Here is a 27,159-nt window from a genome sequence, read left to right as displayed (position 1 = left end):
AGTGCTTGTACCACCAACACTAGGGTAGTAGAGATAGGCAGCTAGCTCCCTGGGCTTCACTGGCCATCAGTCTTAGACTAATTGGTGAGCCTCAGGTCCCAGTGAAAGGTTCAGTATCAAACTACAAGGTGGATGGCTCCCAAAGAATGACACCTGAAGTCCAACTTAGGCTTCCACCTGCATAAGTGGATCCATACAAGTGCAACACACACACACACACACACACACACACACACACAAAATCATGGGGAAAATATAAAACTTTCTACACTTTCCTTATGTGTTTTTCTTTTCATGTACTCTCATTCAGGTACTTGAATGTTCTTTGTTAATAATTAATATCATATATTATCATTATCTGTTGAATACTCAAGAGTTTCTAAAAACATCCATATGTTAGAATCATTTTTAAGGTTTATTTATTTTATGTATATAAATACACTGTTGCTCTTTTCAGACACAACAGTAGAGGGCATCAAATCCCATTACAGATAGTTGTGGTTATTGGGAATTGAACTCAGGACCACTGAAGAACAGTCAGTGCTCTTAACCTCTGAACCATCTCTCCAATCCCCATATGTTGGAATCCTAACATCCGGTGTCTCAAAAAAATGTGGTGATGTTTGAAGACAAGAAGTTTAAAGAGATAGCTAAATTAAAACAAGGTCCCCAAGTTGGTACTAATCTGGTATCTCACCTCTTTCTAAGAAGAGGAGTTTAGACACAAGCCCCCAAAACAGGAAGCCCCTGTGAAAACATGTAAAATAAGTACACTCTGCATTGCAAGTAGAGAGGTCTGGAGTGGATCCTGACCCCACGGGACTCAGGACACAATACTATTGACATCTCTGCCTTGGACCTCCAACCCCATAACCATGTCACAAAACAATCTTCCATGCTTACAGCATCTCGAAGTACAATTACAGCATCTTGATGAAACCAGTATGAACTGTCTGTCCCAACATCACAGGACTAAGGAGACCTTGAGACTGTGTGACACCATGTATACCTTCCTGTGATGATTAATATTGGTGGTCAACTTGGTGGGAATTTAGAGTCACCATGGAAACAAACCTCTGGGCATATATATCAGATGGCTTCTAGTTGGTAAAACTGAAGTAGGAAGATGCATTCTGTGCGTGGCATCATTTGTGGGATTAAGTCCCATGGAATAAAAAGGAAGAGGCAAACAGAGCATGTGCATTCATCACTCTCTGCTTCTTGACTGCAGGTGCAATGTGAGTCACCTCTGTGATGAATTATGCCTTTGAACTATGATCCAGAATGAGCCCTTCATTTCCTAAGTTGCTGTGGTCAGTTAGTCACTGCAGTGAGGAAGTAACTAACACATCTCCCCAACCAAGGAAGACATTTAGGCCTGTGGAGGTTGAAGGTTTTACCCAAGGACACCAGCTAGTATGTGACTGACTCTTTCCTGATCATTCAACTGTTCTCTGCTGTTCTAGAAAGGTCTTCACCATTTAAAGTAGAGAACAATAATTGTAAAACTTCTCTGAGATTCAGCCAAACAAAGAAAGATGGTAGAAGTTGACCAATTCCTGTATTAGGGTTCCCTAGAGTCACAGACCGTATGGAATGCCTCTCTATATTGAGAGAATTTTTTGTGATGATTAATAGTCTGTAGCCCAACTACCCCAAAAATGCTCAGCTGTGAATAGGAAGTCCAAGAATCTAGTAGTTGCTCAGTTCCACAAAGCTAGTAGATAGAGTTCTACATCTTTATCTGAAAGCTGATAGCAGAATACTGACTTCCAGGCAGTTAGGATGAGGGTCTTAAAGCCCACACCCACAGTGATACACCTACTCCATCAAGACCACACCTTCTAATAGTGCCACTCCCTGGGCCAAGCATATGTAAACCAACACAATGGCCTAGTGGGGTTTTCATCTTGAATTACCCTGTTTCACTGCCTACATGTTAACATCTAATTACTAATTCTCCACTTCATTTGGTGTGGTGTAATTCTCCTTTTGCAGGAAACACAACTGAATGGACTGATGAAGACCTTGTTGTAATTGGGAACATACATACAAAGACTGCTGGAGCCTCAGTGACAACCTCTCTCAGGATCTCTAAAACTAAGCCTTAGGAATCCACCTCTCATGAAATGCCATATTACTTCTTCCACAGGTTCACAATAAAATGGAGAGTGAAGAACTCTCTTCAGTTTATGGAGTATCTAACTAAATAATTATAAGGAACATCCTTAAACTAGCAACACATGCATCTTAAATTGGTATTTTAAACAAAAGCCAAGACTTAACGTTGTGATAAGTCATGCTAAAGATCCTTGAATGGAGTCTCCAATACAAAACCGAGAATTGGAGAATTCTTTTTATTGTTCTTTTATCCAGTGTTCTCTGCCTTCCACAGTAGTGGGCAGTTCCATACCTTATAATAGTCATTTTACAGAAGTTATAAAAAGGTCAGATGGAGAGATGCTTGTGACTACTAATATTCTTGTTGTGTTGGAGAATTTTATATACTGTTTTTTATTTTCTTACAGATCCAAAACAGACCCTGTCACGGGAGCTGTGAAAAATACAAAGTACCACCAACTTTAGTAAGCATGACAAGTTCTGTCTTCCCTGTGCATTTGAACTTCAAATACACTATTTTTTGCTTCATACAAATATAGAATTTTAGGTTCAGGAGTTGCTTCAGGGGGAAATGCAAACACAAGGGCCTGATTAAACCCAAGCCCCCACATTAAAAAGCCAAATATGGTCTCACGTGTTTATAGCTCTAGAATTGGAGGGATGATAAAGGTTCCTTGAGAGACTCAGGTTCAAGAAGACAAGGTGGAGGAATCTAAAGCCCACCTCAGACCTTTACATGTCTAGGCAGGAGTGCACATACCTCATACACAAATGCATATACAAGCATACAACACAAGCCTATATTACACTCAAAGAATATATAGATGAAATATACCATTGAACACTTGTTTTTAGAAACACCAGTTTTGTTGATAGAGTCACCAAAGCCATCACCCCTGGTCCTTGTAGACCTAGGTGGAGCAACTTCATTTCTCAGTATGCTTGTTCTTTGGCAGTGATTTGCTGGGACTTGTCACCTACCTGGACTGGGTCATGATCACTGTAACCATCTGCTCTTGCATTTCTATGATGTTCGAATCCCCCTTCCGGAGAGTCATGCATGCACCCACTTTACAGGTACTGTGGAGAAATCTTAGCTCCCAGCTCAATAGTAAAATACTGACCTGATTTGGCTATTTTGTCACAACCAAAGTTCCATTTGCCTTTTTCAGATCGCTGAATATGTGTTTGTGATATTCATGAGCATTGAGCTTAATCTGAAGATTATGGCAGATGGCTTGTTTTTCACTCCAACTGCTGTCATCAGGGACTTTGGTGGCGTCATGGACATATTTATCTATCTTGTAAGATTTTATTCTTTCCTAAATATAAAAAATGTGATGGTTTTCTGCATCGCCTGATACAAGAGTGAGATGTCTGAGTTTTAGTTGTCATAACTAAATTTTTTTGATAAATTATACTGATCTATTACATGTAAATAAATGGTTTGCACATGAAAGTATTACAATACCAATGGATATAGTAAAATAACTCATAATTTTATATGTGAATGAGACTCTATTAATAAATCTAAAGAGTCAAACTAGATTGCATCCTACAATTCTTATGGAAAAATTCTTATAATGCAAAATTGTATAAAGTAAGTCATGTTATTAATTATTGATCCCCTTGATATCAAGTTATTCTCAATTCTGGTTATCACTGATAGCCATTCGAGTGTTCTGTTCAAATAAATTAGGAAATTACAGGAAGGGACCCAGAAACTTCATAGATTCAATGTAGGAAAAAGGAGAATTACTTTGAGTGGCAGGTTGCATACTGATAACCGTCAATAAAATAGTAGTGCCCTTGACCAAAGGAGTCATGGTCATGGTATAAGAGTGGGTCAAAGTTCAGAGAGTAGTGAGATAAATCTCAAGGTGGAATGTGTGGGGATACAAAGGCATGGAATGGGTACCTACTATCTGGTACACCAGAGGCCAACCCTCTTCAGACATAGAATATACTCGTTGTTTGAGCTTAGCAGATGGTATATGCACTTATGAATGCCTGTTCCACATATAACTCATGGAACTTCTGCTGAATGGAAGGTCACAGCCTGTAAGCTGTCAAGAAATGTATATAGCAGATGAGATAGTATAAATTCCAGAGATGATTTCTTCATCTAGGTGAGCTTGATATTTCTTTGTTGGATGCCTCAAAATGTGCCTGCTGAGTCAGGAGCCCAGCTCCTGATGGTTCTTCGGTGCCTAAGACCTCTTCGGATATTCAAACTGGTGCCACAAATGAGGAAAGTTGTTCGAGAACTTTTCAGTGGTTTCAAGGAAATATTTTTGGTATGTGGAACTGTTGCCTGCTTCTTATTTGAGACAATCTAGTCCTGTCTTGTCATTCACTGGGGGATAAATTGAGGCTTGCAAAGCAAGGGCAAGTCTACATATTTTGTTCAATGCCAGAGGATTAGAAAGGAGACAGGAAAAATTCATTCAGAAAATTCACTCACTCTGATTTACTTTATTCTAAAGAACACCTGTATATACAATGCATGGCAAACCCAGAGAGTTAAGATACACTTTTTCATTCCATACTTGACCTCAATTTCTATTCTGGGATTTCTGTTCTCTATCTAAACATTAGAGATGAGATGACTCAATCCCATCTAATTCATGAATGAGATTGAGAATTAATGCTTTCGGTTTCTGTGCGTCCTGATGAGCATGGAGAATAGAATTTGTCCATCTTAGAACTATTAACAAAATAACATTTAGAAACACAGCATATAGGTATACCTTACTTTCAACAGCCTCAATAAGTAGCATGTAGCACTTAAAATGTGATTCAAGGGGAAACATGATCTTCAGATGGGCAAGTATCACATTATGATATGATGTGTTATGAACCAGACTGGAAATGAAACACAGTCAGAGGTTCATTGCACAGAGTCTATTTCAGAAAGTTCTTTGCTCCCCACTCCTAGAAGAGTTATCACAAAATTGTTTTGATTATGGATGATTCTTGTATGTGTGTGAGGAATAAGGAGTGAATAAGAGCTTATTGTCTAGAATGTTAGCTCAGCTGCAGTTTTAGTTGACATGAAAGCGTTGACATTTATGTTGTAATGTTGCCAGAAGTGCATAGTTGTTCTACTTTTGAAGATGTGTTTAAAAGTCCCTGTTGCCTTTGCACAAATCTGTGGCTTTTCACATGAATTTATGAGAAGGAAAAGACACTGTTACCACACCACGCAGTTCACTTACACAAGTCTTGACCACTGATAGGGTTTGGAAGAGAATCTCACTGTACCTTTCTCCCGAGGACGCCTCTGAACAGCTTCACACTACTTACAACATCTGGTTAGATTATCCATCCAGTTCAGCTATGTGGTTGCTGCAGATTTAACCTTTTACCTCTTTTCTCTGCTGAGACAAAGACAGTAGCCAGCAGAGGGAGCCCGAGACAATTAATAGATTAAATCATAGTGCATAGAGTGTTCCCCATTACAACTGTCCACACTCACAAGAAAACAAAGCCACTATCTCTCTAATTTATGATCAGTAAGTAAAGAAGTGACTCCATTTGGGACAAATGAAGTACAACTGAATAATTTTAACATTTTCTTTCTTTTGTTCTTCAAAAAGCACTAGAAAAATGCCTTATTTCATTCTCTTGCATGAAAGTTGTATACTTTTATTTTACATTTTTAAAACTTGTTGTTAGTTTTATTATTTTGCCATTTCAAGATGAATGAATGACCCAGGGTAGAGAAGTTAGAAGATATTATTGAAAAATCAAACAAACAAGAATTTTAACAATAGGATCTAAATACATTTTTTTTAAATCACTCTTTAAATCAGTACTTAGCTTTCACCAAGAGATTTTCTTTTCCATCAATTTCTTTCAGGTCTCCATTCTGTTGCTGACACTAATGCTTGTTTTTGCAAGCTTTGGTGTTCAGCTCTTTGCCGGAAAGCTAGCCAAGTGCAATGACCCCAACATTATCAGAAGGGTAAGATCTTCCTAATTGTCTATCCCTTGGAATGCATGTATACCAGTAGCTACCAGGAAATTACAAACTCTAAGAAATTCTCCCCCAAAGTTCCTTTTAGCTAAAAGCACACAGTATGTTTCTTCCTGGTAGAAGGTCTCTAAGATTCTAAATACAAACTCAGAAGCTCCTCCTTCCTGTCCCAGAACCAATCACCACACCACCACTGAAAATGGGCCTCCCCACCCAGGATTTTTAAGGTGTTTACAGTTAAGGGCCTCAGAATATTCTCTTTAGTTGATATCTCCCCTCTGATCATGTAAGACTTGCTAGCAAACAATACTAAACCTACGCAAGATACTTAACCCTGTATCTCTGAGAAACCCACACTCCTTTTATACCCTTTTCATTCTTGGCATCCTCTCCAACAGAAAATCAGTGTTATATATTCATTAGTAACTATCAGAGGTTTTCCCTTTATGAGAGCCTACAAGATTCCCAACAAAGATCTGACCTTACATAAGATCACTGCAGCACTGTGTCCTCTTTCTTCAGACAGTGCCAGTAAGTGGAGATTAGCTGCAATGATCTTCTATCCTGGACACATTATATAATGGCGTGCATGTATTACATTTTGGATAAGCTACACAGATCTTCTCCATATGACCAAAGTTGAGTTCCTTCTATCTGGTAAATCTACTCTTCACTAGGTCTTCACTTAGGTGCCAGATAAGACCTATCATAAAGGACTTTAATAAAGTGACCACATCACTTCAACCATATTCCTAAGGAAAGAGCACAGCCTTACCATTCATGAAGATGAGAAAATGTAGTTTCATGAGATCTAATAGAAGATAAAGATACATTGTTTGGTTAATGTTACTCAGCTATTAAAAACAATGACTTCACAAAATTCTTGGGTAAACAGATGGAACTAGAAAAAAATCAATCTTGAGTGAGGTAATCCAATTACATAAGAACACACACAGTATACACTCACTGATAAGTGGCTATTAGACCAAAAGCTCAGAATACCCAAGATACAATTCAGAGACCACATGAAGCTCAAGAAGAAGGAAGGCCAAAGTGTAGATATAGTCCTTCTTAGAAAGAGGAACAAAAATACTCACAGGAGGAAATATGGAGACAAAGTATGGAGCAGAGACTGAAGAAAAGGCCATCCAGAGACTGCCACACCTGAGGATCCATCCCATATACAGCCACCGAACCCAGACACTACTGCAGATGTCAAGAAGTACATGCTGACAGGAGCCCGATATAGCTGTCTCCCAAGAGGCTCTGACAGAGCCTAACAAATACAGAGGCAGAAGCTCATAGCCAACCATTGAACTGAGAATGGGGTCCCCAATGGCGGAGTTAGAGAAAGGGTTGAAGGAGATGAAGGGGTTTGCAATCACATAAGAAGAAAAATAATATCAACCAACGAGGCTCTCAAGAGCTCCCAAGGACAAAACCACCATCTCAAGAGTACACAGGGATGGAGCTATGGCTCCAGCCACATAAGTAACAGAGGATGGCCTTGTTGGGCATCAATGGGAGGAGAGACCCTTGGTCTTGTCAAGGCTCTGTTTCCCAGTGTAGGGGAATGTCACAGTGTGCACGTGGGAGGGAATGGGTGTGGGGAGAGCACCCTCATTGAAGCAGGGGGAGATAGGTTATGGATGGGAAACTGAGAAGGGGGATAACATTTGAAATGGACATAAATAAAATATCCAATAAAGATGTAAAAAAAATAACCAAAGTCTTGCCCTGGCATAATATGTTATAAAGTATATTGATATAAGAAGAGGACTTAGATGTGTCAGGGAGATTGAGATATTCCTGAAACTTCCATGAACCTGTGAAGAGATTACAAGAAACAAAGGTCATAATCTACCATAACAGAAAATGAAGAAATGAATAAAGATCTGATACATTTGTCCACAGGCTTATGTAAGAATCAAGAGTTATTTTAGACTCACACTGAGCCCAAGACAGAAAGATAATAACAACATTTCAAGTTGAAGCTTCGTAGGATCCCTGGGTGACTCACCATATTAATGATGGCCTGAGAGCATCGTGATGTTCTATTATGTACTCACACCCAGCCCCAGTCCAAGCTGAGGTCTGATGACTCCTGGAGGGGTGGGGGTGGGATGGAGGGCACTCTGTGGAGGAGCAAACAGAAAAGATGCCTTTGTCATTTTGAAGGGAGCAGTGAGTTCTATGGGAGGCTGAAGCTTAAGGATACAATGTGCAGGGGCAACAACGTCCAGAGACAGAGAGAGAGAGAGAGAGAGAGAGAGAGAGAGAGAGAGAGAGAGAGAGGATGGAGGAGGAGGAAGTGGAGGAGGAGGAGGAGGAGGGAAGGAGGGAGGGAGGGGGATCTACACCAAGAGGGAAAGGCCTTCCCTAGCAGAGGAAGTAGAATGAAGAAGGATGTCAAACCTGCCCAGTGGTCACTGTAGGGAAGCAGGTCAAAACACAAACATGAGGCTTGAGATCAGGGCTGCCATATCTCAATCCCACAGTAGTAGATGCAAGAGCTTGGTCTACTTGGTTCTTCCTTCTGTTTCCTCCTCTAGAACACTTCTCACAGAAAATAATATATTAGGAAGAAAAAACTGGCTTTCTTATGCAAAGTGTCTATACCTGTCTCAGGTAGTAGACTTCCTTTCCCTTCCGCATTGATGAAATTAAAAAATAAGTTTGGAAGAGAAATCAAGCACTTCTCAGTACTCACAGAGTACACAGTGCTGTTACTCAGACTGGTTTTGTTACCCATATAGTATGAATAAGTAAAACAAGTACAGAGTGATTAAATAATTCATGGAAGATATAGCATAAGAGATGCAAAATGCACACACATACACACACACACACACACACACACACACACACACACACGTGCACATGCACATGCCTATTCACCCTAGGGAACTAATGACAGACCATAGTTATGATTGCACCAGTGTCCAACTTGGCGAATCAGTGAGGTTTTATCAGGGTCACTAACAGGAGTATGGGTGAGGAGTTACTTTCAAGGAACAGAAATTACTAAAAAGCAGTTATATCACCACAAAGCCCACCTCAACAAAACCTCTAGAAAACCACAACTCTGGAGCTCTCAGCACAGTTTCAGGCAGTTCAATAGTGTGAGAAATTTCAGCTAAATCTTACTCTGCAGCTGAGATACTCAGTCTCCTCCCATCACAACTTACTCCTTTGAGTGCTGCAGGGGAGGGTCCTTGGACAGCATTCCAAGTTTGTGTTCTTCTTTTGTTTATCTCTTGAGCCTCATGGGACTCCTTCTCCCCCCTCTTCAAGTTAGTGGAGAAATCTGCCATGCAACAGGCCACCCATGTGCTATGTAGGAAAACTGATTCACCTCAAGGCATCCTGAACCCACATGCTGTGCTTTTAGCTAGGCTACCAGGATGACTTGTATGATGAAAGGTGGGCTCAGAAAGACAAAACTGGAAGGGGCAGTAAGGCCAAATGCATTGTGGGGCCTTTATATAATATACTACAATACAGCCCTTAAAAATAATGATGTAGATGAATAGATAAGACTATGAAAAGATAACTTCTGTATATTTTTAGCTGAAAAGAATGAAAAGATAAAAAAAACTGTATGACCCCATGTATGCATAGGAAAAAGACTAGAATATACAGCAGAAACTCAACTGTGTGTTTCTCTGGGGAATTACAGGTAAATTTTCCTTCCCATTACTTTTCATATTTTTGTTACTTGGGTCAAAAGTAGCACTTTTTATTTCAAAGGATTTCGCTGATTATCTAGAAAGAAGTAATCTTGTCATTAGCTAAACTGAGATAAGAATAAGGTGTGAGGGGCTGGGGAAACAGCTTGGTTAGTAAAGTGCTTGCCACATGAAATGAGTACCTGGGTTCAAACCCTAACTCCCATTTAGAAGCTAGGCACAGGAATCCTGCACTGATAATCCCAGAGGAGGGGAGACAGAGATAGGAAAAGACCTAGAGCTTTCTGGCCAGACAGAGGAGCCTACTTGCTTATTTCCATGTTCTGTTACAGACCATATCTCAAAAAAAATAAGAAGAAAAATTATTGAGGACACCAGATGTCACCCTCTGGTCTCTACGTACAGACAAATATGGACACACACAAACAAAAGAGACGTGGTCCATGAGGGAGAAGGAAAACTAAGACAATTTCTAGGTTACTATATAGAAATGATAGAATGCTAGAACGCTAACCCATGAACAGAAATGGAGAACCACGAAAAGGTGTATTTTACAGTTGAACAATGATCAAAAATTTTACTAAACTCAGGTTTGGGCTCAAAAAATAACCCTAGTCAAAAAATAATCAAAGGAAGAATGGATAGAAAATGAATCAAAACACACACACACACACACACACACACACACACACACACACACACATTTTTCCCTTTATAAACTCTTTTAACAGCTTCTTTATTGAGACATAGTTCAAATGCTGCATAATTCACCCTATTACAGTGTGCTACTGAATAGCTTTTTTTTTTTTTTATTAACTTGAGTATTTCTTATATACATTTCGAGTGTTATTCCCTTTCCCGGTTTCCGGGCAAACATCCCCCTCCCCCCTCCCCTTCCTTATGGGTGTTCCCCTCCCAACCCTCCCCCCATTGCCGCCCTCCCCCCATAGACTAGTTCACTGGGGGTTCAGTCTTAGCAGGACCCAGGGCTTCCCCTTCCACTGGTGCTCTTACTAGGATATTCATTGCTACCTATGGGGTCAGAGTCCAGGGTCAGTCCATGTATAGTCTTTAGGTAGTGGCTTAGTCCCTGGAAGCTCTGGTTGCTTGGCATTGTTGTACTTTTGGGGTCTCGAGCCCCTTCAAGCTCTTCCAGTTCTTTCTCTGATTCCTTCAATAGGGGACCTATTCTCAGTTCAGTGGTTTGCTGCTGGCATTCGCCTCTGTATTTGCTGTATTCTGGCTGTGTCTCTCAGGAGCGATCTACATCCGGCTCCTGTCGGTCTGCACTTCTTTGCTTCATCCATCTAGTCCAATTGGGTGGCTGTATATGTATGGGCCAAATGTGGGACAGGCTCTGAATGGGTGTTCCTTCAGTCTCTGTTTTAATCTTTGCCTCTCCCTTCCCTGCCAAGGGTATTCTTTTTCCTCATTTAAAGAAGGAGTGAAGCATTCACATTTTGATCATCCTTCTTGAGTTTCGTTTGTTCTACGGATCTAGGGTAATTCAAGCATTTGGGCTAATAGCCACTTATCAATGAGTGCATACCATGTATGTCTTTCTGTGATTGGGTTAGTTCACTCAGGATGATATTTTCCAGTTCCAACCATTTGCCTACGAATTTCATAAACTCGTTGTTTTTGATAGCTGAGTAATATTCCATTGTGTAGATGTGCCACATTTTCTGTATCCATTCCTCTGTTGAAGGGCATCTGGGTTCTTTCCATTTTCTGGCTATTATAAATAAGGCTGCGATGAACATAGTGGAGCACGTGTCTCTTTTATATGTTGAGGCATCTTTTGGGTATATGCCCAAGAGAGGTATAGCTGGATCCTCAGGCAGTTCAATGTCCAATTTTCTGAGGAACCTCCAGACTGATTTCCAGAATGGTTTTACCAGTCTGCAATCCCACCAACAATGGAGGAGTGTTCCTCTTTCTCCACATCCTCGCCAGCATCTGCTGTCACCTGAGTTTTTGATCTTAGCCAATCGCACTGGTGTGAGGTGAAATCTCAGGGTTGTTTTGATTTGCATTTCCCTTATGACTAAAGATGTTGAACATTTCTTTAGGTGTTTCTCAGCCATTCGGCATTCCTCAGCTGTGAATTCTTTGTTTAGCTCTGAACCCCATTTTTAATAGGGTTGTTTGTTTCCCTGCGGTCTAACTTCTTGAGTTCTTTGTATATTTTGGATATAAGGCCTCTATCTGTTGTAGGGTTGGTAAAAATCTTTTCCCAATCTGTTGGTTGCCGTTTTGTCCTAACCACAGTGTCCTTTGCCTTACAGAAGCTTTGCAGTTTTATGAGATCCCATTTGTCAATTCTTGATCTTAGAGCATAAGCCATTGGTGTTTTGTTCAGGAAATTTTTTCCAGTGCCCATGTGTTCCAGATGCTTCCCTAGTTTTTCTTCTATTAGTTTGAGTGTGTCTGGTTTGATGTGGAGGTCCTTGATCCACTTGGACTTAAGCTTTGTACAGGGTGATAAGCATGGATCGATCTGCATTCTTCTACATGTTGCCCTCCAGTTGAACCAGCACCATTTGCTGAAAATGCTATCTTTTTTCCAATGGATGGTTTTGGCTCCTTTGTCAAAAATCAAGTGACCATAGGTGTGTGGGTTCATTTCTGGGTCTTCAATTCTATTCCATTGGTCTATCTGTCTGTCTCTGTACCAATACCATGCAGTTTTTATCACTATTGCTCTGTAATACTGCTTGAGTTCAGGGATAGTGATTCCCCCTGAAGTCCTTTCATTGTTGAGGATAGCTTTAGCTATCCTGGGTTTTTTGTTATTCCAGATGAATTTGCAAATTGTTCTGTCTAACTCTTTGAAGAATTGAATTGGTATTTTGATGGGGATTGCATTGAATCTGTAGATTGCTTTTGGTAAAATGGCCATTTTTACTATATTGATCCTGCCAATCCATGAGCATGGGAGATCTTTCCATCTTCTGAGGTCTTCTTCAATTTCTTTCTTCAGTGTCTTGAAGTTTTTATTGTACAGATCTTTTACTTGCTTGGTTAAAGTCACACTGAGGTACTTTATATTATTTGGGTCTATTATGAAGGGTGTCGTTTCCCTAATTTCTTTCTCGGCTTGTTTCTCTTTTGTATAGAGGAAGGCAACTGATTTATTTGAGTTAATTTTATACCCAGCCACTTTGCTGAAGTTGTTTATCAGCTTTAGTAGTTCTCTGGTGGAACTTTTGGGATCACTTAAATATACTATCATATCATCTGCAAATAGTGATATTTTGACCTCTTCTTTTCCGATCTGTATCCCTTTGATCTCCTTTTGTTGTCTGATTGCTCTGGCTAGAACTTCAAGAACTATATTGAATAAGTAGGGAGAGAGTGGGCAGCCTTGTCTAGTCCCTGATTTTAGTGGGATTGCTTCAAGTTTCTCTCCATTTAGTTTAATGTTAGCAACTGGTTTGCTGTATATGGCTTTTACTATGTTTAGGTATGGGCCTTGAATTCCTATTCTTTCCAGGACTTTTATCATGAAGGGGTGTTGAATTTTGTCAAATGCTTTCTCAGCATCTAATGAAATGATCATGTGGTTCTGTTCTTTCAGTTTGTTTATATAATGGATCACGTTGATGGTTTTCCGTATATTAAACCATCCCTGCATGCCTGGGATGAAGCCTACTTGATCATGGTGGATGATTGTTTTGATGTGCTCTTGAATTCGGTTTGCCAGAATTTTATTGAGTATTTTTGCGTCGATATTCATAAGGGAAATTGGTCTGAAGTTCTCTTTCTTTGTTGTGTCTTTGTGTGGTTTAGGTATAAGAGTAATTGTAGCTTCGTAGAAGGAATTCGGTAGGGCTCCATCTGTTTCAATTTTGTGGAATAGTTTGGATAATATTGGTATGAGGTCTTCTATGAAGGTTTGATAGAATTCTGCACTAAACCCATCTGGACCTGGGCTCTTTTTGGTTGGGAGACCTTTAATGACTGCTTCTATTTCCTTAGGAGTTATGGGGTTGTTTAACTGGTTTATCTGTTCCTGATTTAACTTTGATACCTGGTATCTGTCTAGGAAATTGTCCATTTCCTGAAGATTTTCAAATTTTGTTGAATATAGGCTTTTATAGTAAGATCTGATGATTTTTTGAATTTCCTCTGAATCTGTAGTTATGTCTCCCTTTTCATTTCTGATTTTGTTAATTTGGACGCACTCTCTGTGTCCTCTCGTTAGTCTGGCTAAGGGTTTATCTATCTTGTTGATTTTCTCAAAGAACCAACTTTTGGTCCTGTTGATTCTTTCTATGGTCCTTTTTGTTTCTACTTGGTTGATTTCAGCTCTGAGTTTGATTATTTCCTGCCTTCTACTCCTCCTGGGTGTATTTGCTTCTTTTTGTTCTAGAGCTTTTAGGTGTGCTGTCAAGCTGCTGACATATGCTCTTTCCTGTTTCTTTCTGCAGGCACTCAGCGCTATGAGTTTTCCTCTTAGCACAGCTTTCATTGTGTCCCATAAGTTTGAGTATGTTGTATCTTCATTTTCATTAAATTCTAAAAAGTTTTTAATTTCTTTCTTTATTTCTTCCTTGACCAGGTTATCATTGAGTAGAGCATTGTTCAATTTCCACGTATATGTGGGCATTCTTCCCTTATTGTTATTGAAGACCAGTTTTAGGCCGTGGTGGTCCGATAGCACGCATGGGATTATTTCTATCTTTTTGTACCTGTTGAGGCCCGTTTTTTGACCAATTATATGGTCAATTTTGGAGAAAGTACCATGAGGAGCTGAGAAGAAGGTATATCCTTTTGCTTTAGGATAGAATGTTCTATAAATATCCGTTAAGTCCATTTGGCTCATGACTTCTCTTAGTCTGTCGACATCACTGTTTAATTTCTGTTTCCATGATCTGTCCATTGATGAGAGTGGGGTGTTAAAATCTCCCACTATTATTGTGTGAGGTGCAATGTGTGTTTTGAGCTTTAGTAAGGTTTCTTTTACGTATGTAGGTGCCCTTGTATTTGGGGCATAGGTATTTAGGATTGAGAGTTCATCTTGGTGGATTTTTCCTTTGATGAATATGAAGTGTCCTTCCTTATCTTTTTTGATGACTTTTAGTTGGAAATTGATTTTATTTGATATTAGAATGGCTACTCCAGCTTGCTTCTTCTGACCATTTGCTTGGAAAGTTGTTTTCCAGCCTTTCACTCTGAGGTAGTGTCTGTCTTTGTCTCTGAGGTGTGTTTCCTCTAGGCAGCAGAATGCAGGGTCCTCGTTGCGTATCCAGTTTGTTAATCTATGTCTTTTTATTGGGGAGTTGAGGCCATTGATATTGAGAGATATTAAGGAATAGTGATTATTGTTTCCGTTTATATTCATATTTGGATGTGAGGTTATGTTTGTGAGCTTTCATTCTCTTTGTTTTGTTGCCAAGACGATTAGTTTCTTGCTTCTTCTAGGGTATAGCTTGCCTCCTTATGTTGGGCTTTACCATTTATTATCCTTTGTAGTGCTGGATTTGTAGAAAGATATTGTGTAAATTTGGTTTTGTCATGGAATATCTTGGTTTCTCCATCAATGTTAATTGAGAGTTTTGCTGGATACAGTAACCTGGGCTGGCATTTGTGTTCTCTTAGGGTCTGTATGACATCAGTCCAGGATCTTCTGGCCTTCATAGTTTCTGGCGAGAAGTCTGGTGTGATTCTGATAGGTCTCCCTTTATATGTTACTTGACCTTTTTCCCTTACTGCTTTTAATATTCTTTCTTTATTTTGTGCGTTTGGTGTTTTGACAATTATGTGACGGGAGGTGTTTCTTTTCTGGTCCAATCTATTTGGAGTTCTGTAGGCTTCTTGTATGCCTATGGGTATCTCTTTTTTTAGGTTAGGGAAGTTTTCTTCTATGATTTTGTTGAAAATATTTACTGGTCCTTTGAGCTGGGAGTCTTCACTCTCTTCTATACCTATTATCCTTAGGTTTGATCTTCTCATTGAGTCCTGGATTTCCTGTATGTTTTGGACCAGTAGCTTTTTCCGCTTTACATTATCTTTGACAGTTGAGTCAATGATTTCTATGGAATCTTCTGCTCCTGAGATTCTCTCTTCCATCTCTTGTATTCTGTTGGTGAAGCTTGTATCTACAGCTCCTTGTCTCTTCTTTTGGTTTTCTATATCCAGGGTTGTTTCCATGTGTTCTTTCTTGATTGCTTCTATTTCCATTTTTAATTCCTTCATCTGTTTGATTGTGTTTTCCTGGAATTCTTTCAGGGATTTTTGCCATTCCTCTCTGTAGGCTTCTACTTGTTTATTAATGATTTCCTGTGTTTCCCTAAGTGTGTTCATGTCTTTCTTGAAGTCCTCCAGCATCATGATCAAATATGATTTTGAAACTAGATCTTGCTTTTCTGGTGTGTTTGGATATTCCATGTTTGTTTTGGTGGGAGAATTGGGCTCCGATGATGGCATGCAGTCTTGGTTTCTGTTGCTTGGGTTCCTGCGCTTGCCTCTCGCCATCAGATTATCTCTAGTGTTACTTTGTTCAGCTATTTCTGACAGTGGGTAGACTGACCTATAAGCCTGTGTGTCAGGAGTGCTGTAGACCTGTTTTCCTCTCTTTCAGTCAGTTATGGGGACAGTGTGTTCTGCTTTCGGGCGTGTAGTTTTTCCTCTCTACAGGTCTTCAGCTGTTCCTGTGGGCCTGTGTCTTGAGTTCACCAGGCAGCTTTCTTGCAGCAGAAAATTTGGTCTTACCTGTGGTCCCGAGGCTCAGGTTCGCTCTTGGGGTGCTGCCCAGGGGCTCTCTGCAGCGGCAGCAACCAGGAAGACCTGTGCCGCCCCTTCCGGGAGCTTCAGTTCACCAGGGTTCCAGATGGTCTTTGGCTTTTTCCTCTGGCGTCCGAGATGTGTGTGCAGGGAGCAGTCTCTTCTGGTTTCCCAGGCTTGTCTGCCTCTCTGAAGGTTTAGCTCTCCCTCCCACGGGATTTGGGTGCAGAGAACTGTTTATCCGGTCTGTTTCTTTCAGGATCCGGCGGTGTCTCAGGCGCAGAAGTCCTGCCGCTCCTGGGCCCTCCCCAACGGGAACCCAGAGGCCTTATACAGTTTCCTCTTGGGCCAGGGATGTGGGCAGGGGTGAGCAGTGTTGGTGGTCTCTTCCGCTCTGCAGCCTCAGGAGTGCCCACCTGACCAGGCGGTTGGGTCTCTCTCTCACCGGGTCTGGGAGCAGAGAGCTGCTGCGGGCCGGGATCCGCGGGTGTGGGCTACTGAATAGCTTTTAACATGTTCGGAGCTCTACACCAGAGAGTGTGGTCACTTTGGTAGCATTATAGAAAGACTCCCTGTCCGTGCTCATCCCTTCACCCCAAGCTCCACCTCCAGTCTCACTGGCTACTATTTACCCAATAGTATCCTGTTCTAGACCTTCATGTGAAAGGACTCATATAATATCTGTGTTTACAGTGGTCATCTTTGTATATAATATATTGGTACTTCATCCCTTGCTATGGATAGTCTACTGTGCAAATGAATGCACCATAATTTGCTTTTATATATCCAACGATGGGCATTTTCACATTTTCACTTCTAGCTTCTGGCTATGTGAACATCACCAGTATAGACATCCATGTAGCAGATTTTCTTTTCTTTCTATAAACATATTTTCTGGGTCATATAGTATAGTTTGTCTCCTATGGCCATAACGAAACACTTGACGCTGAACTTTTTTTTAAGAGGAAGGGTTTACTTAACAACAGATATGGGACCTACGAGTCCCCTAAGCTACATTTGTTTAACCTTCCGTCAGGGCCCTCTTGACTAAATATATGATAGCAGATGACATAGTGAGCGTGTGAGTAAGAGAGACATCAGAGAGTCTGGGAAAGTGCTGTGCTTGTTTATGATGATGTGTTGTTTGTGCTGTTAGAACTAGATGTCAGGAATTAGCTAGCATGTACATTTGTGAAAACAGCATCCCCTCATTGATCTAACTACCTAATATCAGCTCTTTAGGATCCTCTTTTTTTTTCTCACTGTACACTGGGAACTACCGAAACCATGTCCAAAGCATAGCATGCACAGGTCTGTTCAGTCACTGAAGGGAAAGGCCAGATCATTCCCAACAGAAGCTGAAGTACACTGATTATTCCTACCCTTCAGTGTGTATGTTTCAAGAGTCTTATTGGCATTTGCTTTTCTAACTTTCACTGTAGAGTTCTAAGTGACTATGAATGAATACTTCACAGTGGGTTTGAGATGAGATGAGCTTATGTTAATGAGCATCTTTCTTGGTCACTTCTCTGACTTCTTTACACATTGTCAGCATCAGCTTTCACCCCCTCAAAGCCTCCATTAAGATACATGAATAAGAAATGAATTCTGTCTTTTCTCTGAGTTTACTTTCTGACCAGGTCTTCCTATTCCTTTCTTTTTCCTACTTTAGGAAGACTGTAACGGCATCTTCAGAATTAATGTAAGTGTGTCCAAGAACTTAAATTTAAAACTAAGACCTGGAGAGAAAAAACCTGGATTTTGGGTGCCCCGTGTTTGGTAAGCTTGTCAGAAATATACCCTAAAGAATGCTACACTTATTCATATTGATTTAAAGCAGCATAATTTGGTGTGAGACTAAACTAATTCTGTTTAAAATATTAAGTTAATTTAAATAATACAGAAAAAAGAATTGGGTAATAGCATTTTCTGAACCAAGCAGTACATTGAAACTCATGTTTCTTCGTGAAATTAATGAAATAATACTTTTTAAAAATGAATTAAAGTACATATCTGGATTCAAATAATTTTAATTACTTGATTAAAGGTATTAATAAGCTTCGAAAAGAAAACTCTCCAATCACATTGAAGCTGAAGTCATTCTGAGCTTGTGTCTTTAAGAGGGGTCAATGTCTACTAAGAACTCTAAATCATAAAGCTACTTCATTACAAAACCCATGGACACTGATGGATCTCCACTGCAGTAATACTAGAGATGAATAGTCAGTAGCATAGTTGATTAGACCCATTTCTTAAAATCAATTTTTCTGGGAAATGAATTTTTATAGTATTTCCAACCCAAGGTGTGACCTGCTCTGTACCTTCTTTATTACCTGTTGATTAATGATTATGAATAAAATTTTCTGCTTCATTGATAAACTCAGTATTCTATCGACTTCACTTGACCTTTTGACTACCTTTGTAAATTTTCTTTTTACCTCTTAGGCTAATAAGTGAGCCACAGAAACCCTGTTTTTGTCATAAGTAGCTTTCTTTTCTATTCATCAAAACTTTTTCAAAGGAATAACATTTCACCCAGATATAGCCCTGACTCATTTTTTATCTTGCTTTGCCATTTCTCTAATATAAAATTCACTTTTATGCACAATTCAATATGATTGCTATTGGGTTTTTTTTAACATCCAACAACTGTGGAAAACAGTTAATTTAGGATGTAGGGCTTGAGCATGGAGAAGAGGGATTTAACTCATAGGGAAAACCTTATCCCAATACCCACTTACAAAAGTGAACTAATTTACATTAAAATGAAAATTTGAAGAGGCATAAAAGGTTTATTTTGGTGAGACAAAAATTCATTATACCATAAATACCTTATTTATACCAAGACATCAAATGGGATTTTTTTTCTCTCCTGTTGTTTTGGGATTTGGGCTAAAGCCTCAAAGCTGATCTTAACTCTTAAGACAGCAACTCTTCCAGAGCTTACTAAGACCTCATCGCCCTCCATCACTCTGCTCACACAAGCATAACATCTTAAGAGTAAATGAGTCAGGAGGAGAATGCTATGGCACCCCCACTTCTCACTATGGAGGAAGACCAAGGTGTTCCTTATCCAAGTTAAATAAGGCCTATAGGTAGGGCCCTTAGGATTAGAGCTTGAAAAAGCAGTGAGAGGCTCCACGGCAAAGCTGCCCTTCCACACCTTGCAAAGCAGACTATCTCATTTACATAAAAGATGATGTGGTCCTTGCTTAGAGCCACCTGGTCTGGACCATCTTGTATGGAACTCTGGTACAAAGGGCTGTGTGCTGGGTGGAGGAAGGTTCCATTGAAGGAAGCCCTGGTGTGTTTCTCCGGTACAGGATCTGAGACTCACCACAGAAATGATGCAACTGAGCATTCTTGTTTCAAAATGCAGGGTACTAAGAGGAAATTTGAAATATAAAAAGGCCAGTTGATCAGTTGATAAACACTATTGAAAAGCTAACAGTCTCAAGAGGAGAAACCATCCAACACCATTGAGGGTTGTTCATACAGGGAAATACCAAGGTTTGTCAAAGGCAGAAAGAGAAGAAAATTGTGGGAAAGGCTATATGATGATTTCCCTCTTCCAAGGAAAGTAGGTATGGGCCAAGTGAAAAGTGGAGATACCATAGCACTCGCCCCTTCATTCATTTACTCTCAGGATGCTAATTCTTGTGTGAGCAAAGTGATAGATCATGATAAGGTGTTTAGATAGGACAAACTGATGATGATTCCACAAGGCTCTGGAACATAGAGGCTATCCCTAATGTTCCTTTACTGACATTAAGGTGACTGGGATGTGAAGTCTAGGTCAAATGCTTTGAAAACCACGTCCCCATGAGAAAGGTTCCAAACTTATAACAAAGTGATCAAAAAGCCTTGTAGCTTCTCAAGATGTTAGGATGAGAGCCAGAGCTCCCTGGAAGACAGTGAGTTGAGACAAACAAACATGTCCTGAGTTGTGCAGTGTTTCATTCAACTTGTCCATAAAACCTACTATATATGACTTTTTAAATGAACTTTAGTTTTAAATATAATATTACATTATTACTGGGGATGTCAAATTCAACAACATTTTTGGACCCCAAGCAAATGTAAGTGTGTCACTTGGACATCATTACACACAGGTTTTTGCCCATTTGTCCTGCTTTGTACCTTGGGTTGATTCATTGTGAAACAAAAATCTTCAATTTAGTAAATTCCAACAGTATTTATAACACTTTTTAAACGTTCCTTCTTTGATCTAATGAGAGTTAAAAGCTGAAAAAGATTTAATTTCATTCCAGCTAAATTATGATTAAGAAAGTAACCTATATTTGGGAATATGCCTAGTGAAATGCTTTGGTAATTAAAATTAAGACATAAATATGCACACTCTAATTCAGGAGACAGACTAACTCAATAGACTCTCTTCAGATAAATATGTTCATTTTCTTCCAAATCACCCAGACTTGATGAGATAAAAAAAATAGCTCAGTAAAAAGGACTAAGCATACACTATACCATCAATATCATGTGTTTTATTTTAAGCATGGGTCTAGAATGCATGCATAGATAAAAAAAAAAGTATTCTACTTTTTACTAATTACTCAGTGCTTATACTCACTAGGCATGCTTGTTATTTACTTAGCTGTAAATTGTCACTTTTGTTCCTTAGAAACCTAAAGTTAAAATAAAAAACAAATTACAAATAATTTCATAAACCTGTTAAAGGTTTTGTTATGCATCATCAAGCCCCTAAGCACCCCTCTGGCTTGCCAAAAGCTCACTCTTCAGGCAACTTTAAACTATATTAAATACTTCCAGGTAGAAGGACATCAGGTCTTACAGTGGCTCAGGGTCAGATAATTTAAGATCCAAGGGTTGGAGAAATGATTACTACAAAGAAGAGGTTTCAACATCAAGGTTTTTTTTTTCCTGCAATATTCACTTCTGTTTTTCTACAAATGGTAGAAGTGCAATGAATGGGATACAGAAGAAGCCCCTAACCTAAAATTCCTAGCCAGACCAATGCTGAGAAGAGAAAGCACATTGGCTTTCTAAAGGACAGAGGCTTGGAAATGTGTGAGGAAGGGGAGAGGCCAACGAGTAGGAAAAGGGAGTGGCAAGAAGGTTAGAAAAGAGGGGGAATCTAAGGACAGGTGGTTAGGGAATAGGAAAGAGTCAGGAATATGTGGTTAGGGAGGGGAAAGAGAGGCCACAGACAGGTAGGTAGGAAAGAAGGAGTCAGAGGAGGTAGGTAGATATGGAACAATGGGAAGGGACCAGGGGCAGCCTAGGTCACATTTCCCATAGTGCCTATCTTCCCCAGGGGAGGATCCATTAGCTTTATCATAATCACAGGGCCCTAAACCACATTCTTCAGGAGGCAAAAGAGAGCAAATTCTAAAGTCAGAATAAATCTTAGTTTTATGACTTAAATATACAAGACCAGAAAAAAAAAGTTTTAACTAGTGTTCTGATTCAAATGTGGGTACATAGAAAATAACAATGATAGATTATGTTTTGGATTTACTAAAGCCCTCTGGACTTACAGATCCAATTTCAAACTTGGCAATTTTGATAGCACAGCATAAACAAATACTTTATATGATTGAACTGGAAAAGTCTTACTTTCCAAAATGTGATATATTCTTTCAACTCTATGTCTTGTTTTTCTTGATTTAGCCTAAAAATATTTTTCTTAGCATTTTCTAACTTCTAAAATATGTGGGACATGAAAGTAGTTTAAGTTGCTGCAAATTTAGCTACAAAAGCACTTTTACATAAAGAAAACAGATGAGTAAGAAAGATTGACATTGAATCTGAGAGCTAACTCCCTTGGTTTTATTTTTTTTAAAGTTCTTATGCAAGCAAACTTTGGGTATGCATAGTCCTTACAAGCACTGTCTACTCTAAGAGATAGGAAATGTAATTGAGACCCTCCCTAAGGAGAGATTATTGAAAAATTCCAAGCTTGTGTATTTGTACTTCCATACAAAAATATAAAACAAAATTCTAAAATATGAATATCTGAGTGGAGCTTCTACATTGATACCAAATGCCTGTGCCAGTCATTCTCAAACCCTGAGGTTCAAGCCAGTGGTAGTCTTAGACTTTCTCATCATATCTCTATGTATTATCAAGACGTATCTCATAAACATTCCTGTAGTTAAGAAACCATAAAAGATACGTGAAAATATTGAACCAAAGCCTCTCTAGAGTGCGACCTCACAAAGGTTAAATTTCAATAGATAAAGTAGAATAGGAGAAAAAAAAGATGGAAACATAATACAGAAGGAGGAAGTGGGCTGATTGCATTCAACAACTCAGAGCTCTCTTGTCCTTCAACCTCAGAATGGGTATCAAGAATCATGTAAATCTTTGATGATTTAAAATAGCCTCTCATAAAGAGAGGAGAATAATGAAGGCACTGAATATGTTTTGTGTTAGTTAATACCCACCAGGTAATAAAAAGAAACACAGTCACAACTGAGACAAATGGTATTGGGCATCCTTTCCCTCAAAAGAAAATAAAGCATGATGGGACCAAGTGTCTGAGGTATCATAAATCTGTGATATTTATGCATTGGGACTGTGCATTGGGAATCACAAGAAGGAACTATTGAGAACACTTGAGGTTACTAAAAAGGAAAAGACCTCAGAGAATGTGATGGAAATATACTGCACTCAGTGATGTCTTCTGACCCAGAAGCCTTGTGGTGCATCACCCTTCACAAGGACACTTAAAACAAGTCAGTAAGCACTGCTCTCATCAGACCTACTGTACGGGGAATTGTACTATTTCAGAACTCATGTCCAGAACACAATACCTCATTGTGCAAATCTCTAATGTTATTTAGCTTCCAGTTTGGGGTGTTGTAAGACAAGGTGGAGGGTTATGTCACCACTTGGACTAGATATAGATTTGAGCCTTTAGCTTTAATTTGAGAGCATCCATCATGACAAAAAGAACATAATAATAAATTACAGCATACTGGCATGTTTCTGTAACTTGGCAGATGAATGCTGTATGACCCAACCATTTTCCAGGCTCTATACCCAGAATTAAAAACAGCTATAGAGCTGGGCTATAGAGCTGGGCAGTGGTGGAACATGCCTTTAATCTCAGCACTTGGGAAGCAAAGACAGACAGTTTTCTGTGAGTTTGAGGCCACCCTGGTGTACAGGCAAGTTATAGAACAGCCAGGGCTACACATCGAAACACTATCAAGAGAGAGAGAGAGAAAGAGAGAGAGAGAGAGAGAGAGAGAGAGAGAGAGAGAGAGAGCACAGACAGGGAGGAAGGGAGAGAGAGAGAGGGGAAGGGAAGGAGGGAGAGAGGAAAGGAAGAAGGAAGACTATAAGTATTGGGTCACTGGTGCATTGCACTCTCATCCAACATCCCGCTTTCCTAATTACAGGGCAAATCCTCGTAACTTTAACTTTGACAATGTGGGAAATGCTATGCTGGCATTGTTTGAAGTTCTGTCCTTGAAAGGCTGGGTAGAAGTGAGAGATGTCATTATTCATCGTGTGGGGCCGGTAAGCAACCACATGGGATTTTTCTAAATATATCCAGGGTGGTTTCCATTGGCTCTGATAAATAACATCTTTCATTTACACAGATCCATGGAATCTATATTCATGTTTTCGTATTCCTGGGTTGCATGATTGGACTGACTCTTTTTGTCGGTGTAGTTATTGCTAACTTCAATGAAAACAAGGTAAGTCTTCTCAGATTAATAGCACAGACTTAATTTTTGTTCTTGCCCTTGCTTTAAGCTAATTTTTTTTCATACACGGCATGGAGCCACATTAAATTGTAATGTGACTCATGTAACTAACCTGTGTAAAACTCTTTTGCTAACTGCCTCACTGCTGTGGTTTGGGTCCGTTCCTTAGGAGTATAATTCTCTTCCCAGATTTACCCTTATGGCAACAGTAATTTCCCCACAGCTGAGAAACACATCTCCTATTGTTCAGATGGGAAGGATTTACAGTGAGTTAGTAAAATATGATAGTTTCAAGTTATGTTCTAATTGTAGTCCATCCTGCCTTTACAAAACTGTGAATTGTGTGCTTCTTTGTCACTCAATGAATGAACTCAGAATTTTGATAAGGTAAGTAGAAGCCATATAAAGTGTAAAGGACAGTTCAAAGACTAAAAAGATTTTTTTTAAATCCATATAAATTTTACACATTTCCTGAACTCAGGAAGCAGCTTCAGTTAGAACAGCTCTCATGATGGTTTCAAAGCTCATGGATAGAAACAGCAATGTGGTTTCCTATGGTGCACAAGTTTAAGGGAAGTGTCCCCTTGGCAATTGTTCTGGGCAAGGCTGGTTAAACTGTCTCTTGGGAGTTCTATCTGGGGGAATCACACTTAAATGCATACAAGCTTTGAGGACTCACTATACAGAAGAAGCTTCTGCCATCTCTCAAGATGCTGCAATTTGTGGGCGAGAAAACCACTTGGGGCCAAAGTCTGACTCTTTTCCTATGACTACAGGGTCTGTGATTCTTCTAATGTAAGAGTGTTGAAGCCTCTAAAGTAAAAGGCTCCATTTTCCTGTGAAGTTCCTGCTGTTCAGTTGTGCACAGTGATGGCCGATTCCCATGTGTTCATGCAAGAGCTCTTTAGTTTGTGTGGCTACATGAGAGACTGTATCATTCACCGTCCCCATGTTCAATGTGTGTGGTGCCAGTAACTTAGTCAACTGCCACCTTTGATGTGCACCTAATGAGCATTTCATTCCATTCAGCCTTTCAAAGACTACAATTTTAAAATCTCCCTTTGACCCCAGTACTACTCCAACTCTCAGAAAGATGGTCTCCAAGAGCAGCAGCAACCATGTTACCCAGTCCCTTTATTTTACTTTTTTAGCATGTTCATAAATGAGATACTCTAACCCTCCAGCGTGTTCCGTTTAATAGCAGGCAGAAAGAGAAAGATGTGTCCTTTTAGATGCCTTTGAGCCATGTGGTGGAGCAGACACTGGGAATTCCAGAATATAGGAAGGAGCTTATCAGCACATTTGCCAGGGAAATGAGGTACTGCCAGTCCAAGGGTGGTTAGGGGTCCCTGGAAGGGCCCTGGATGCAAGAGGACTGAGCTTCAGGGCAGCTCACCAGTCAGCAGCATGAGTGACCCAGTGTACAATGCTCAATAACAGGAAGCACTGTGTAATTATATGCCAGTCTTGAAATAGCTATGAATTACTGAGGATTCTTTGCTTCCAACACCATAGTTATGTCCTAAAAGAGTCAGGAAGTGACAACTTGTTTGGGATTATGATGTGTCAGGCCAAACAGATGCCAAGAAGGAGGCAGAAGTTAGCAGCCACTTTTCCAGATATCACAAACTTGATTTGTTGGTTGGAAATAAAAGGTTCTAATTATATAAGTGTGTGTGTGTGTGTGTGTGTGTGTGTGTGTGTGTTCACATGTGTACCCATAACTCCAGTTTTAGAAGATTCAACATATTCTTCCAAACTTCATGGGCACTGTGCATGTAACTTCCATAAATACAACATGCAGGCAAAACACATAAAATAAAATAAATCTTTAAAGAAAAATTTGGGGAACAGGCGAATGGATCTAATGAAGGCACTCCCTCCAAGCTGATGATCTGAGTTCAATCCCTAGAACCCACAGGGAGGGAAGAAAGCACAGACTCTTACTGTATTTCTGACCTTGAAATGTGTGCTATTACCAGTGTGTGTGTGTGTGTGTGTGTGTGTGTGTGTGTGTGTGTGTGCACAACTGCATTCATGCACACAAACAAATATTGACATTTTTAAAGGTAAAGAAATTCTTCATAAATAAATACACATTGGATATAATTCGTCCCAATAATTTAGAAATTAGAAACAATTTTTTCTTCTGTACTTATACAGTCAGAAAGCACACAATTCTGAAAGCCAAGCTAGGGAGATGTTCCCTGACAGGACAGTTGTTATCTCTACAGAAGGAAGTAGAGAAAGGGAGTGAGTTTCCCCTCAACCTTAGCTCTTTAATTATATGTCTACCTCTGCAATGTAGTATAATAAATCAAATACAGAATAATACAATGCAATATCATTTATGTGCATTTTTATCAAGTACTCTTCTTTATAACATCTAGCAAATTATCATACCATTTATTTCTGGAAGAGGAAAATTCTATGACTCATCTGCTAAAAATAGTTTTATAATTGCAGCTATTGAACTGATTTTTTTTAAAAGATGTATAAAGAACAAATGCCCTCTTCCAGCAGCTACTCAGATATCTCATTGGCTACTATAAAACTAAACTAGCCACAGCTAGTATGTAGAAAACATTCTTGAAACTTTCTCAAGCCCAAATGTTACAGGTATTCAATGGGACACCCCTGGAAACTGCTGAATGCCCCCAGTATGCACCCATCCCTGCTGGAATGCCTGTCATTATGGGTCACTCATTCTGACCATGTCTCTCCAACCACTATGGTTCTTGCAGACTATTTTCTTTCAGGTCCCCACATTGGTCTGCCTGTAAAGCCATCCAGTCCACATTGCTCATTTCCTCTTCCCTCTACTGTTTCCTTTGTTTCCAAGGGGACAGCCCTGCTGACGGTAGATCAGAGAAGATGGGAAGATCTCAAGAGCAGATTGAAGATCGCACAGCCTCTTCATCTCCCACCTCGGCCGGGTATC

The 27,159-nt window shown here is 39.7% G+C and overlaps 1 protein-coding gene across 11 annotated transcripts in view; it reads left to right on the top strand.

The window, feature by feature from the left end:
* The window catches only part of Nalcn (sodium leak channel, non-selective), a 343,629-nt gene that overhangs the window by 294,682 nt on the left and 21,788 nt on the right, over positions 1–27,159 (top strand). For all 11 annotated transcript variants that reach the window (NM_001393695.1, NM_001393694.1, NM_001393693.1 and 8 more), the window contains 9 exons: positions 2,529–2,585; positions 3,078–3,198; positions 3,294–3,425; positions 4,251–4,418; positions 5,984–6,088; positions 18,191–18,297; positions 23,907–24,027; positions 24,111–24,209; positions 27,061–27,154. In NM_001393695.1, the coding sequence (NP_001380624.1) occupies positions 2,529–2,585; positions 3,078–3,198; positions 3,294–3,425; positions 4,251–4,418; positions 5,984–6,088; positions 18,191–18,297; positions 23,907–24,027; positions 24,111–24,209; positions 27,061–27,154 (1,004 nt within the window). The remainder of the gene's footprint in view (positions 1–2,528; positions 2,586–3,077; positions 3,199–3,293; positions 3,426–4,250; positions 4,419–5,983; positions 6,089–18,190; positions 18,298–23,906; positions 24,028–24,110; positions 24,210–27,060; positions 27,155–27,159) is intronic.

The sequence above is a fragment of the Rattus norvegicus genome, chromosome 15 (assembly GCF_036323735.1).
Source record: "Rattus norvegicus strain BN/NHsdMcwi chromosome 15, GRCr8, whole genome shotgun sequence".
Taxonomy (NCBI): domain Eukaryota; kingdom Metazoa; phylum Chordata; class Mammalia; order Rodentia; family Muridae; genus Rattus; species Rattus norvegicus.
Note: the sequence above shows the minus strand (reverse complement) of the source record. Positions and strands in the feature narration are given on the sequence as shown.